Source organism: Cuculus canorus, chromosome 32 (genome assembly GCF_017976375.1).
Source record: "Cuculus canorus isolate bCucCan1 chromosome 32, bCucCan1.pri, whole genome shotgun sequence".
Taxonomy (NCBI): domain Eukaryota; kingdom Metazoa; phylum Chordata; class Aves; order Cuculiformes; family Cuculidae; genus Cuculus; species Cuculus canorus.
The window spans coordinates 88,024-99,544 of NC_071432.1; the positions used below are offsets into that span (position 1 = coordinate 88,024).

General features: G+C 64.8%; 2 protein-coding genes across 4 annotated transcripts; both read left to right on the forward strand.

Moving 5' to 3' along the window:
• The first annotated feature begins 154 nt into the window (after positions 1-154).
• Positions 155-4,779, forward strand: CCDC120 (coiled-coil domain containing 120). Of its 3 annotated transcripts, none has more exons than XM_054052186.1 (8): positions 155-366; positions 790-898; positions 1,698-1,801; positions 2,524-2,631; positions 3,276-3,438; positions 3,913-3,954; positions 4,048-4,192; positions 4,673-4,779. In XM_054052186.1, the coding sequence occupies exons 2-8, from the start codon at positions 856-858 to the stop codon at positions 4,767-4,769; spliced, it is 702 nt and encodes a 233-aa protein (XP_053908161.1). In that variant the 5' UTR covers positions 155-366; positions 790-855; the 3' UTR covers positions 4,770-4,779. The 3 variants fall into 3 exon arrangements, with proteins under 3 accessions (XP_053908161.1, XP_053908163.1, XP_053908162.1); XM_054052188.1 differs by having other exon boundaries at positions 825-898; XM_054052187.1 differs by lacking the exon at positions 155-366 and adding an exon at positions 389-424.
• A 3,326-nt stretch (positions 4,780-8,105) lies between these two features.
• EBP (EBP cholestenol delta-isomerase) lies at positions 8,106-11,508 on the forward strand. Its single transcript, XM_054052184.1, has 5 exons — positions 8,106-8,193; positions 8,663-8,957; positions 9,701-9,737; positions 9,829-9,959; positions 10,827-11,508. Exons 2-5 carry the CDS (start codon positions 8,672-8,674, stop codon positions 11,033-11,035), a joined length of 663 nt encoding a protein of 220 aa, XP_053908159.1. The 5' UTR covers positions 8,106-8,193; positions 8,663-8,671; the 3' UTR covers positions 11,036-11,508.
• Positions 11,509-11,521: the final 13 nt, after the last annotated feature.

Genomic DNA, 11,521 nt, shown 5'->3' on the forward strand with positions numbered 1-11,521 from the left:
CGTACGGGCTCCCTATGGGGCCGCTATGGGGCAGAGAGGCCTCTCGGGGCCCTCCCTCGGCCCGGGAAGCAGGAAGTGATGTGGGCGGGGCCGGAAGGAGGGTGGGGTTTGGGGAGGGGAGGGCCAGGAAGTGACGTCACAGGGCGGGGGGGAAGTGAGGGGGGACCCCGACACCCGCCCCGCAAGCGGGACCCACAGGTTGGAGGGGTCCGAGCCCCCCTCGAGCCCCAACAGCCACTTTTGGCGGGTCCAGACCCCCCCAGGACCCATTTTGGGGGGTCTCAGAACCCATTTTGGGGGGGCTCTGACCCCCCAGGGCCCATTTTTGGGGAGTCCCGACCCCCCTTCCCCCCAAGACCGATTAAGGTAAGAAAGGGGGGAGGTTGAGGGGCGAGGGAGGGGCTCTGATTTGGAGGGGTCCCAGGTATCGCCCCCTCTCCCCCCTCCTTTCAATCCTGGGGGGGGCCATTGTTTTGGGGGGGCGGCCTGGTTTGGGGAAGGCATTGGGGGGGGGTCTGGGGTCCCATTTTGGGGGGGGGGACTTGGTTTAGGGGGGGTTTGGGTTCTCTGGGACCTGGTTTGGGGGGTGGGTCCGAGTTTGGGGGTGTCCCTTTGGGGGGTTTGGGGGGGGGGCTATGGGTCCCAGTTCGGTTTGGGGGGGGTCCCTTTTTGGGGGGGGGGGGTCACTTTGTGGGAGGGTCCAGAAACAAGAGGAAAAAGCGGGCGGTGGGGGGGGGTCCTTGACCTTTAACCCCAGCTTAGGGGGGGTGGGGGTGTGTCTCCCCACAGGGGCCCCCCCGGACGCTGTGCCCCCTCCCCCCCAGTGCCCATGGCCACCGGCCCCACGGCGCCGCCATGGAGGTGAGGGGGCAGCTTATCGCCCCCCCCGGGCCCCCGGGTAAGGGACCCCCTATCTGCCCCCCAACTCCTGCCCCCCCCCAGTTCCTGTCCCCCAACTCCTGCCCCCCCGACCCCAAATCTGCTCCCCAACTCCTGCCCCCCGGACCCCCCATCTGCCCCCCAACTCCTGCCCCCCCGACCCCAAATCTGCTCCCCAGCTCCTGCCCCCCAACTCCTGTCCCCCCGACCCCCCATCTGCCCTCCCAGCTCCTGCCCCCCAACTTCTGTCACCCCATAACCCCACATACCCCTCCCCAGACCGCACATCTCCCCTTCAACCCTTCTGCCCCCCAATTCCTGCTCCCCCCCCCAAACCCTGAGTCCCCTTTGACCCCTGGCGCCCTGACCCTACATTTCCCATCCCAACCCCACATCTGCTCCTGCCCCCCAACTTCTGCTCCTCCCCATAGTCCCCTTCAACCCCCCCAACCTTGAGTCCCCTTTGACTCCTGCCCCCCAACTTCTGCCCCTCCCAAACCTGAGTTTCCTTTGACCCCTGGCCCCACATCCCCCCCCCCCGACCCCACATTTGCCCCCTAAACTTTTGACCTCCAACCCCGTCCCCTTTGACTTCTGCCCCCCAACCCCATCCCCTTTGATCCCTGACCCACATCCTCCCCACACATTCCCTCCCCTCAACTTTTGCTTCTCCCACCTTATTCCTGCTGCCCCCCAACTTCTTCTCCCCCTCCCCCCAAACCTGAGCCCCCTGTGACTCCTGGTGCACTGACCCCCACATTTCCCCCCCCCCCTACACCCCACATTTCCCCCCACACACCCCCTATTTTCCCCCCCAGGGCCGCCGGGGCGGCTGCAGGAGCTGCGGGAGCGGCAGCGGGGGCTGCGCCAGGCGCTGGGGCTGCGGCTGCGGGAGCTGCGACGCCTCTGCCTGCAGGAGGCTGTGAGTGACCCCCAGCTCTGCCCCACAGCCCCCCCCGAGACCCCTAGGGACCCCCCCAAACTGCCCCTGCAGCGCCCCTATTGCCCCCCAGTCAATCCAACCCGCTTGGGATGCACGTAGACCCCCCCCCAACTTCCCCCCAGCCACCTCAGGACCCCCCAGCCCCCCTATTCCCCCCCAGGACCCCCACAGACCCTCCCCAAACTGCCCCCCATCCCCTTTGGGACCCCTGCAGCTCCTCTATTTACCCCCCTAGACTCCCCCAATCTGCCCCCCAACCCCCTTCTGGCCCCCTTCCGGCCCCTCTATTCCCCCAGTGGGACCCCCAAACTGATCCCCTCCCCCTCCTGGAGACTCCTAGCTCCCCATTCACCCCCAGAACCCCCATAAACCCCTTCAAACTACCCTTCCTCTCTCTCTTGGAGCCACCCACCTCCCCATTATCCCCCCAGGACCCCCATAGACCCCCCCAAACTGTCCTCCTTTCCCCTTTTGGAGCTGCCCACCTCCCCATTTCCCCCCCAGGACCCATATAGACCTCCCTAAACTTCCCCCGCAGCTCCCCTGGGACCCCCCCTGGCCTCCTATTGCCCCCTCAATCAATCCCACCCCCCCTTTGAGACCCCCATAGAACCCTCAATTTGCCCCCCCCCCCCCCCCGGAAGCCCCCCACTCCCCGTTTGTCCCCCCGTACCCCGTTCCCAAAGCCCCCCTGTGCGCAGGAGCTGACGGGGAAGCTGCCCCCCGAATACCCCCTGGAACCTGGCGAGAGACCCCAGCCCCCACCGCGCCGCCGAGCCGGGGGGCTGCCCCGGGGACCCCTCCCTGAGGTAAGAAAGGGGTGAACGGAGGGAGAGGGACTCAGAAATGTGCTTTATCCCATCCCTGGAGCTCCTGGTTCGGTCCAAAAGCCGCCACTCCTACGTTGTGTCCCTCTCCTATAGGAGCCCCCTATGCGCCCCACAGCCAACGCCCCCCTGCGCGCCTTAGAGCTGTGTCCCCTTACGGCCACCGTACTGCAGTGGCGGCTCTCTTGTTCCTATTGGCAGCGCTTTTTTCCCCGTAATGCTAAAACTTTTGAGGTTGATGGTGGTGCGTTTGGTGCGTTACGTGTTATACTTTTTGTCCATTTACGACCACTGTAGCGCAATGGCGACTCCCTCGTCCCTAATGGCAGCGCCCTGTCGTCAGTGGCGGCGCCCATGCGCTATTGTTTTATATATCTTGTTATGCTGTATCAGTGGGGATTTTCGTATTAAATAGCAGTTCTTAAGTTCTATTGGGTACGGCGCGCGCGTCCCTTTACGGCCACCGTATCGCAAAGGCGGTTTCCTCGTCCGTAATGGAGACTTTTAAGTTCTATGGAGTACTGTGTGCACGTCCCCTTACGGCCACCGTAGCGCAATGGCGGCCCCCTTGGCCGCAATGGCGGCTCCCTTGTGGCCAATGGCGGTGACCATCCCCGGCCCCTCAGGCGCTGCGAGCGGCGCGGCGGGAGCTGGCGGTGCAGCTGCAGGTGGTGGAGGCGGCTCGGCGCCTCGCGGCCGCCCCGGGTCTCCCTCCCGAGCAGCGGCGCCGGCGGCAGCGGCTCCAGGCAGAGGCGGCGCAGCGGCTGCGGGTGCTGCGGGCCCAGATCGGTGAGGGGGGGGGGGGGGGGAAGTGAAGGGAGGTGGGGGGGGCACGTTAAGGAGGGCACTGGGGGGGCTGTGAAGGGGTGAGGGGGTGAAAGGGGGGCACTGGGGGGGCTCTGAAGGGGTGAGGGGGTGAAAGGGGGGCACTGGGGGGGGCAAGAGAAGGTGAAGGGGTTGGGGGGCAGCTCGGTGGGGGGGCACAAGGGGGGTAGCAAAGCAGGAGAAGTGAAGGGAGGTGGGGGGACGCGTTGTGGGGGGAAACTGGAGGGCTGTGAAGGGGGGGCACTGATAGGGGAGGCAAGAGGAAGTGGGGGGCCTGGGGGGGGTCACTGAGGGGGGGTCAGCAAGGAGAGAAGGGGGCAAGAGGAGGTGGGGAGGTGAGGGGGAGCACTTTGGGGGGAGCACTCAGTGGGGGAGGGGCAAAGGAGGCTGAGAGTCCCCCAAACTGACCCCCCCCTTTGCTTTTTTGCCCCCCCCCAGACGAGAATGGTTCCTTGTGTGATCTCCCTGCAATAGAGAACGGTGAGGCGGAGGGGGGGGGCGTTTTGGGGGTGGTGGTCCCTTTGGGGGGTCCCCCCCTCATCTCACCCTGTATCTCCCCCCCTCTCCTATCAGGGGCGCTGCCCCCCCCAAAACCCCCCCCTGGACGCCCCTCGCCCCCCCGCGCCGCCTCCGGCAGCCCCGACCGTCGCTCCCCGTGGACCCCCGACGGTGCCGGGGGGGGCCCTGGACGACGCAGCTCCCTCGCCGGCCCCACCAGGTTAGTAACCACCCCCCCCAAAAAAATCACTTTTTATTTGGTCCCAGAGTGTTTCTCACTCCCAAAAAACATTATTTCCCCCCCCCCCCAACATGGTGGTTTTCATCCCCCCCAAAATGGTGGTTCCCCCCCCCAAAATGTGATTTGTTTCTCAAAATAGAACTTATTTCCTCTTCCAAAATGTTTTTTTTTTTGGCCTCAAAAATGGATTCTTTCCCCCCCAAAAATGGGATTTCTCCTAAAAATTGGTGCCGCCCCCAAAAATGAGCCCTGGGGGGGGCCTGAACGCAGTGTTTCACCCCCCCCACATTTGTGATCCCCCCAAATCTCCCTTCCCAAACCCCAAAAATCTCCTTTCCAGACCCCCAAACTGCTTTGTCCCCCCCAAAATATTCCTCCCCACACCAAAATATTTGCTCTGCTCCCCCAAATCGCTTTTGGGGAGCCCCAACGTGGTATATTTTGTGTGTCCCCCCCCAGCCCAGCACGGACCCTTCCCCGCAGCGCATCCAGCTTTGAGGGGCGCAGCGTCCCTGCCACCCCCGTCTTGGCGCGGGGGCCCCCCATTTGCCAGTGAGTGATTTGGAAGGGGTCTTGGGGGGGGGGGTTGGGGCAATAACACAGTAGAGAGAGATTTTTGGGGGTCCTTTTGCCTCTAAGCCCCCCCCCCAGATCGCCCCGTTTTGACCCATAGACCCTGTACTGGGGGGCATGGGGGGGGGTGGCATGCAGGGGGGGCTATGGGGCAATAGGAGGGGATTTGGGGGGGGCTATGGGGCAGTAATATGGGGGGGGGGTTGAGAGGGGCGGTTTTTTCCCCCAGCCCCCCCCCAAATCACCCCATTGTACCCCAGAGATGCTGTGCTTGGGGGCATCGGGAGGGGTTGGGGGCGCAGTGCGGGGGGTTAAGGGGGGGCTTTGGGCAATTGGGGGTCTCGGGGAGGGCACTGGGGGGGGATCTCTGGGGTCCCAGATGGATTGGGGGGGCTCTTTTTCACCCCCTTTCCCCCCCCAGCCCTGAGGCGCCGTTGCTGCCCCCCCGCCCTTGGTCCGGCAGCCAAGATTCCCAACTGGGGGGGGGGCACCCCAGCCCCCCCGGCCCCCCCCCCCATTTCCTCCGCACCACGGACGCGTCGCAGCAACAGCTCCGAGGCTTTAATCGACTGGGGGGGGGCGGGGGGGCCCCAACAACACCCCCCATCCTCCGAACCGCCCCCCCGAGGAGGAGGGGGGGGTCAAATCCTGCCCCCCCCGTCGGCGGAGCAGCGCCGGAGCCAGAAGTGGTTGGCGCTGGAGGGGCTGCGGGATTGGTACCTTCGCCATACGGGGACCCCCCCCCTCGGGACCCCCTTCCCGAGGGCCCCCCCCGGGCCCTGCCTGGCCCCCCCGACGCCGAGAGCCCCCCCCGGCCCTGCCCCATTCGCTCAGCTACGCCGGGGCTCTGGCACCCAGGTATGGGGGGGGGGCGGGTAGCGAGGGGGGGCGTCTGGGCACCCCTGGTTTAGTGGGGGTGGGGGGATGGGGTGCCCCCCCCTAATCCTTTAGAGACACCCCCCCCCCCAGTCCTTTGGGAACACCCCCCATCCTTTGGGGAGTCCCCCCAGTCCTTTGGGGACCAGCCTGGTTCATTTGGACCCCCCCCCGCCCTTTGGGGCTCCCCCCAATCTTGGGAACCCCCCCCAATCCATTAAGGGCCCCCCCAGCCCTTTTGGGGTCCCCTCTTATCCATTGTGGATCGCTCCAATCCATTGAGGATCCCTTTGTTCTTTAAACATTTCCCAATTTTGAGGGGTTCTCCCCTCAATCCTTTGGGCCCCCCCTCCGTCCTTTGGGTCCTTCCCATCCTTTGGGGTCCCCCCCCAATCCATTGAGGCCCCCCCCATCCTTTGCGGACCCCACCCGCCCATAAAGACCTCTGCTTGCTCTTCTGGGGGCTCCCATCGTTTGGGGGATCCCCTGCTTTTTAGGGTCCCCCCCTCGTCCATTGGGGTCCCCTCTCCTTTTAGGGACCCCCTCCCACTGGAGTCTTCTCCGTCCATTGGGGTCCCCTCTCCCTTTAGGGACCCCCCCCCCCCTCGTCCATTGGGGTCCCCTCTCCTTTTAGGGTCCCCCCCCCCCCCACTGGAGTCTTCTCCGTCCATTGGGGAACCTCAAGTGCCTCAGTTTTGAGGCCCCCCCCCCATTTATAGGGTGGTTTGGGGGGGGGTCCCCAATCTTTAAGGGAGAGGGAGCTATGTTTTTTGGGGGGGGCCTGACTGCTCTTTTTTTTTCCTCTCGTTTTCTTTGTTTTTCAAACACCACATTTTTAACTTTATTTTCACCGTTTTCATCATTTTTCACTCAATTTTGTTCATTTCTCTCATTTCCACTGTGCTCCCCCCCCCCTCCCCCAGGGATCCCCCCGCGCCCCCCACCCCCCCCGACCCCGACCCCCAGCCCCCCGGTACCCTCGTGTGACCCCCCACGTGTGCAGCGGGAGCCCCAAATTTGGGGGGGGCTGGGGGGGTGTCTTCCCAAAATCGGCCCCCCCCCCCCCCGGTAGCTCCTGGCGAGCGGCTGGTTTGGGGGGGGCCCTCACGTTATTGCTTGTGTGTGCCCCCCCCACCTTGGGATTTGGGGGGGCGGGGGGGGGGTCAATACAGGGACCTGCAGCCACTGCCTGACTCCTTTTTTGGGGCGAAACGGGGCCGGTTTGGGGTTCCCCTATAGATCGCGGGGGGGGCGGGGGGGGGCTCTGTTGGGCCTCCTTTATGCATTTGAGAGGGGGATGTATAGGATCTATAGCATTGGGGGGGCTGTATGTTTAGGGGGGGGTATGTATAGGATCTATAGGGTTGGTGGGGGCTGTATGGCTTCTATATAATTTGGGGGGCTATAAGTTTTGGGGGGATGTATAGGCTCTATAGGGTTGTGGACGCTGTATGGCTTTTATATGCTCAGGGGGGTATATGATTTGAGAGGGAATGTATAGGATCTATAGGGTCGGTGGGGGCTGTATGGCTTCTATATGGTGCGAGGGACTATGGTGTTTCTGGGGGGGGTTATACATTGGGGGGGGCTCTCTTCATCAGCTATACGCGTTAAACAGAGGAGCGTATAGAATCTATAGGGCTGGGGGGGCTGTATTCCCTGGGGGGGGGAGTTATACATTAAGGGGGGCTCTGTTCGGCTTTGACGTGTGTTTGGAATGGGGGTGTATATGATCCATAGGGTGGGTGTTATATGGAGGAGGATGTATAGGATCCATAGGCTTTGGGGAGGGGGGGGGTCCATGTGTCTCCCTTGGGACCCCTTGGGGGGCACCGAGACCCCCCTCAAAGCACCCTGTGACCCGCTGGGGGGCAATGGGAACCCCCAAAGCCCTTTGGCAATACCCCTAAAGCTCTCCCAGCGCCCCCCAGTTCCCTCTCAGTGTTTCCCAGTCCCCCCCAGTCCCCCCAATCTCTCGTCAGTGCCCCCCAGTTCCCCCCAGGGCCCCTCAGTGCCCCTCAATCTCTCATCAGTGCCCCCCAGTCCCCCTCAATCTCTCGTCAGTCCCCTCCCAGTGCCCCCCCCAGTCCCCCTCAATCTCTCCTCAGTCCCTCCCAGTGCCTCCCAGTGCCCCCCAGTCCCCCCCAGTCCCCCTCGATCTCTCGTCAGTCCCCTCCCAGTGCCCCCCAGTCCCCCTCGATCTCCCATCAACGCCCCTGCCCGCGTTGCCCAATCAAACCGCCCCGCCCCACGCCCACTCAGCGCGCTGTCCAATCACATTGCCGCGCCCAAGCCCCCGCCGGTTAACTATTTAGCCCGCGAGGCCACGCCCCCTCCCCCGCGCTGTCCAATCAAATACCGCGTCTCGCCTAAAACCCCGCCCCCTTGGCAAGCGCTGCCCAATCCAACCCCGCGCTGCGCCCAGGCCCCGCCCCTCCCGCCCTCTGGCCCCACATCGCCCCAGCGGTGCGGGCGGCCAATGAGCGGGGGGGTGGGGCCAAACCGAGCCGGGAGAGAGCGGAGAGGGAGAGGTGAGGAGGGTCCGGGGGGTCCCTGGTTTGTCTTTGGATCCCCAGTTTGGGGGGGTCCCTGGGTGCTGAGTCTCTGGTTAGGGGGTCTTTGGGTCCCCCGTTTGGGGGGTTCCTGGTTTGGGGGATCCCTGGTTTGAGGAGGTCCCTGGTTTGGGGGGGTCCCTGGGTGCTGAGTCTCTGGTTACGGGGTCCTTAGGTCCCTGGTTTGCGGGGTCCCTGGTTTGGGGGGTCCCTGGGTGCAGGGGTTGGGGGGGGTCTCTAGTTTGAGGGGGGTCCTTGGGTCCCATCTTTGAGGGGACCCAGCTTTGGGGGGCTCCCTGTTTTGGGGTCCTAGGTTGGGGTCCCTGGTTTAGGGGGGTTCCTTGGTTCGGGGGGGTCCCTTGATTTGGGGGTCCCTGTCCGGGCTCCCCGCTCCCTTCCCCCCCCCCACCCCCCCCTCCCCTCACTCTCCCCTCTTCCCTCACCCCAGGCCGTTGCCATGGCGACGCACCCGTACTGGCCGCGCTCGCTGCAGCTGCCGGGCTGGACGCCGCTCGCGCGCCCCGCGTGGCAGTGCTCATGCGCGGTGGCGGTGGGCGCGGCGGTGCTGGCGGCGCTGGGCTGGGCGCTGGGCGGGGCGAGGGGCGGGGTCTCGAGAAGCCCCGCCCACCGGTTGACCCTCGCCTGGTTCCTGCTCTGCGCCGGCATCCACGGGGTCCTCGAGGGCTACTACAGCCTATGGCACCGCGAGCTGCCCGGGGCCGGGGGGCTGCTGGCCGACGTCTGTGAGCGGGGGAGGGGGGAAACGGGGGGCTGGGGGAGAGAAATGGGGGTCTAGGGGGGAGAAATGGAGGTATAGGGGTAGAAATAGGGGTCTAGGGGAGAGAAATGGGGGTCTGGGAATAGAAATGGGGGTCTAGGGGGGAGAAATGGGGGTCTGGGGGAGAGAAATGGGGGTCTAAGGGAGAGAAATGGGGGTCTGGGGAAGAGAAATGGGGGTCTAGGGGGGAGAAACGAGGGTCTAGGGGAGAGAAATGGGGGTCTGGGGGTAGAAATAGGGGTCTAGGAGAGAGAAATGGGGGTCTAGGGGGGAAGAATGCGGGTCTGGGGGTGCCGAGAGGGGAGAACTGGGGACTGGGAGGGAGAAATGGGGGTCTAGGGGTAGAAATGGAGGTCTGGGAAGAGAAATGGGGGTCTAGGGGAGAGAAACAAGGGTCTAGGGGGGAGAAATGGGGGTCTGGGGGGCAGAAACAAGGGTCTAGGGGAGAGAAATGGGGGTCTGGGGGTAGAAATTGGGGTCTAGGGGGGAGGAATGCGGGTCTGGGGGTGCCGAGAGGGGAGAAACGGGGACTGGGAGGGAGAAATGGGTGTCTGGGTCTCCTAAGGTGAGGTAAAGGGGGTTCAGGGGGCGGATAACGGGGGGCTCGGGGGGGTAGTGGGACCCCAAAGTGGGGTGATGGAGGTCTGAGGGGGGGTAAATGCGGTCTCGGGAGGATCTGCGCCCCCCCCGACCCTTTGCTTCCCACAGGGAAGGAATACTCCAAAGCCGACAGCCGCTACATTATGTGAGTGGGAGTCCTGGGGAGGGAGGGGAGAAGGGGTCTCAGGGTCCCCCCAAAACTGATTTTTCTTCTTCCCACCCCATTCATTTTTTAGGAGCGATGACTTCGTGGTGGTGATGGAGACGGTGACGGCGTGGGCGTGGGGACCCCTCAGCTTCCTCACCTTTGTCGCCCTCCTGCGCCGGCACCCGGCGCGCTACGTCCTGCAGCTCCTCGTCTCCCTCGGTGAGGCTGGGGGGGGGGCTCGGGGGGTACAGGGGGGCTGCAGGGAGCACATAGAGGGGTCCATGGGGTTTATAGGGGGGCTCAGAGGGTGCTGAGGGGGGTACAGGGGGTGCAAGAGGGGTTCCGGAGTGGCTATGGGGGGGCTCAGGGGGTGCTGAGGGGGCTACAGGGGGTGCAAGAGGGGTCCGGAGTGGATTACGGGGGGGCTCAGGGAGTGCTGAGGGGGGTACAGGGGGTGCAAGAGGGGTCCGGAGTGGCTATGGGGGGGGCCTCAGGGGGTACGAGGGGGGTCTATGGGATGCAGGGGGGTCAGCTGTGGGGTGCAGAGGGGGCTTGGGGTGTGCAAGAAAGGGTCTATGGGGTGCAGAGGGTTCAAGGGGGGGTTTGGGGGGGTCAGAAGGGGCTCAGGGGGTGCAGAGGGGGGTCTATGGGTTGCAAGGAGGTCTCGAGGGGGGCTCGGGGGGTGCAGGGGCGTCTATGGGGTGCAGAGATGTCTTGAGGGGGGCTTGAGGGGTTCAGAGGGGGGGTCTGTGGGTACAGGGCTGTCTGTGTGGCTTGGGGGGTTCCCAGGGGGTGCAGGGGGGGTCTATGGGTTGCAGGGCTGTCTGTGTGGCTCAGGGGGTGCAGGGGGGGTGTATGGGGTGCAGGGCTGTCTGTGTGGCTTGGGGGGGTCCGAGGGGGTGCAGGGGGGGTCTATGGGGTGCAGGGCTGTCTGTGGGGCTCAGGGGGTGCAGTGTGGGGGTGTATGGGGTGCAGGGCTGTCTGTGTGGCTTGGGGGGGTCCGAGGGGGTGCAGGGCTGTCTGTGGGGCTCAGGGGGTGCAGTGTGGGGGTGTCTCTGCCCCCCCTCACAGTGTCCCCCCCCCCAGGGCAGCTCTACGGGGATGTGCTGTACTTCGCCACAGAGGCGCGGGCGGGTTGGGGGCACAGCGACCCACGGCCCCTCTACTTCTGGGTTTACTTCGTGGGGCTCAACGGGCTGTGGGTGGTGGTGCCTGGTGTCCTCCTGGCCCAGGCCGCCAGCCGCCTCGCCAGCGCCCAGCGCTCCCTCGACCGCGCGCACCCCAAAGCCCACTGACCCCCGAAATGGGGGATTTGGGGGGTGGGGTGGGGGAACACGATGGTTAGAGTGGGTCTTGGGGCTTTACAACTCCTTAGGGGTGTCCCAGTGCGCTCCAAGGGGTCACAAGGTGCTTTGAGGGAGTCTTGGTGCCCCCAAATAGGTCACTGAGTGGTTTGAGGGGGTCTTGGTGCCCCCAAAGGGTCCCAGGGTATCTTGGGGGGGTCGTCTCAGTGCTCCCCAAAGAGCTCATAAAGCGGCTGGTGGGGGTCCCGGTGCTCCCAAAGGGGTCCCAGAGCGGTTTGAGGGGGTCTCGGTGCCCCTAAAGCAACTTGGGGGGATCCCAATGCTCCTAAAGGTATTCGGGCAGCGACCGGGGCACCAGAGGCCTCTCGGGGGGGTCCCGGTGCCACCGGACCCGGGGGGTGAGGATCCCCCTCTTCACGACACGCGGCGCGTGAATGGGTTTTAATAAATGAACTCAAAGCGGAGCCCTCGGTCTGT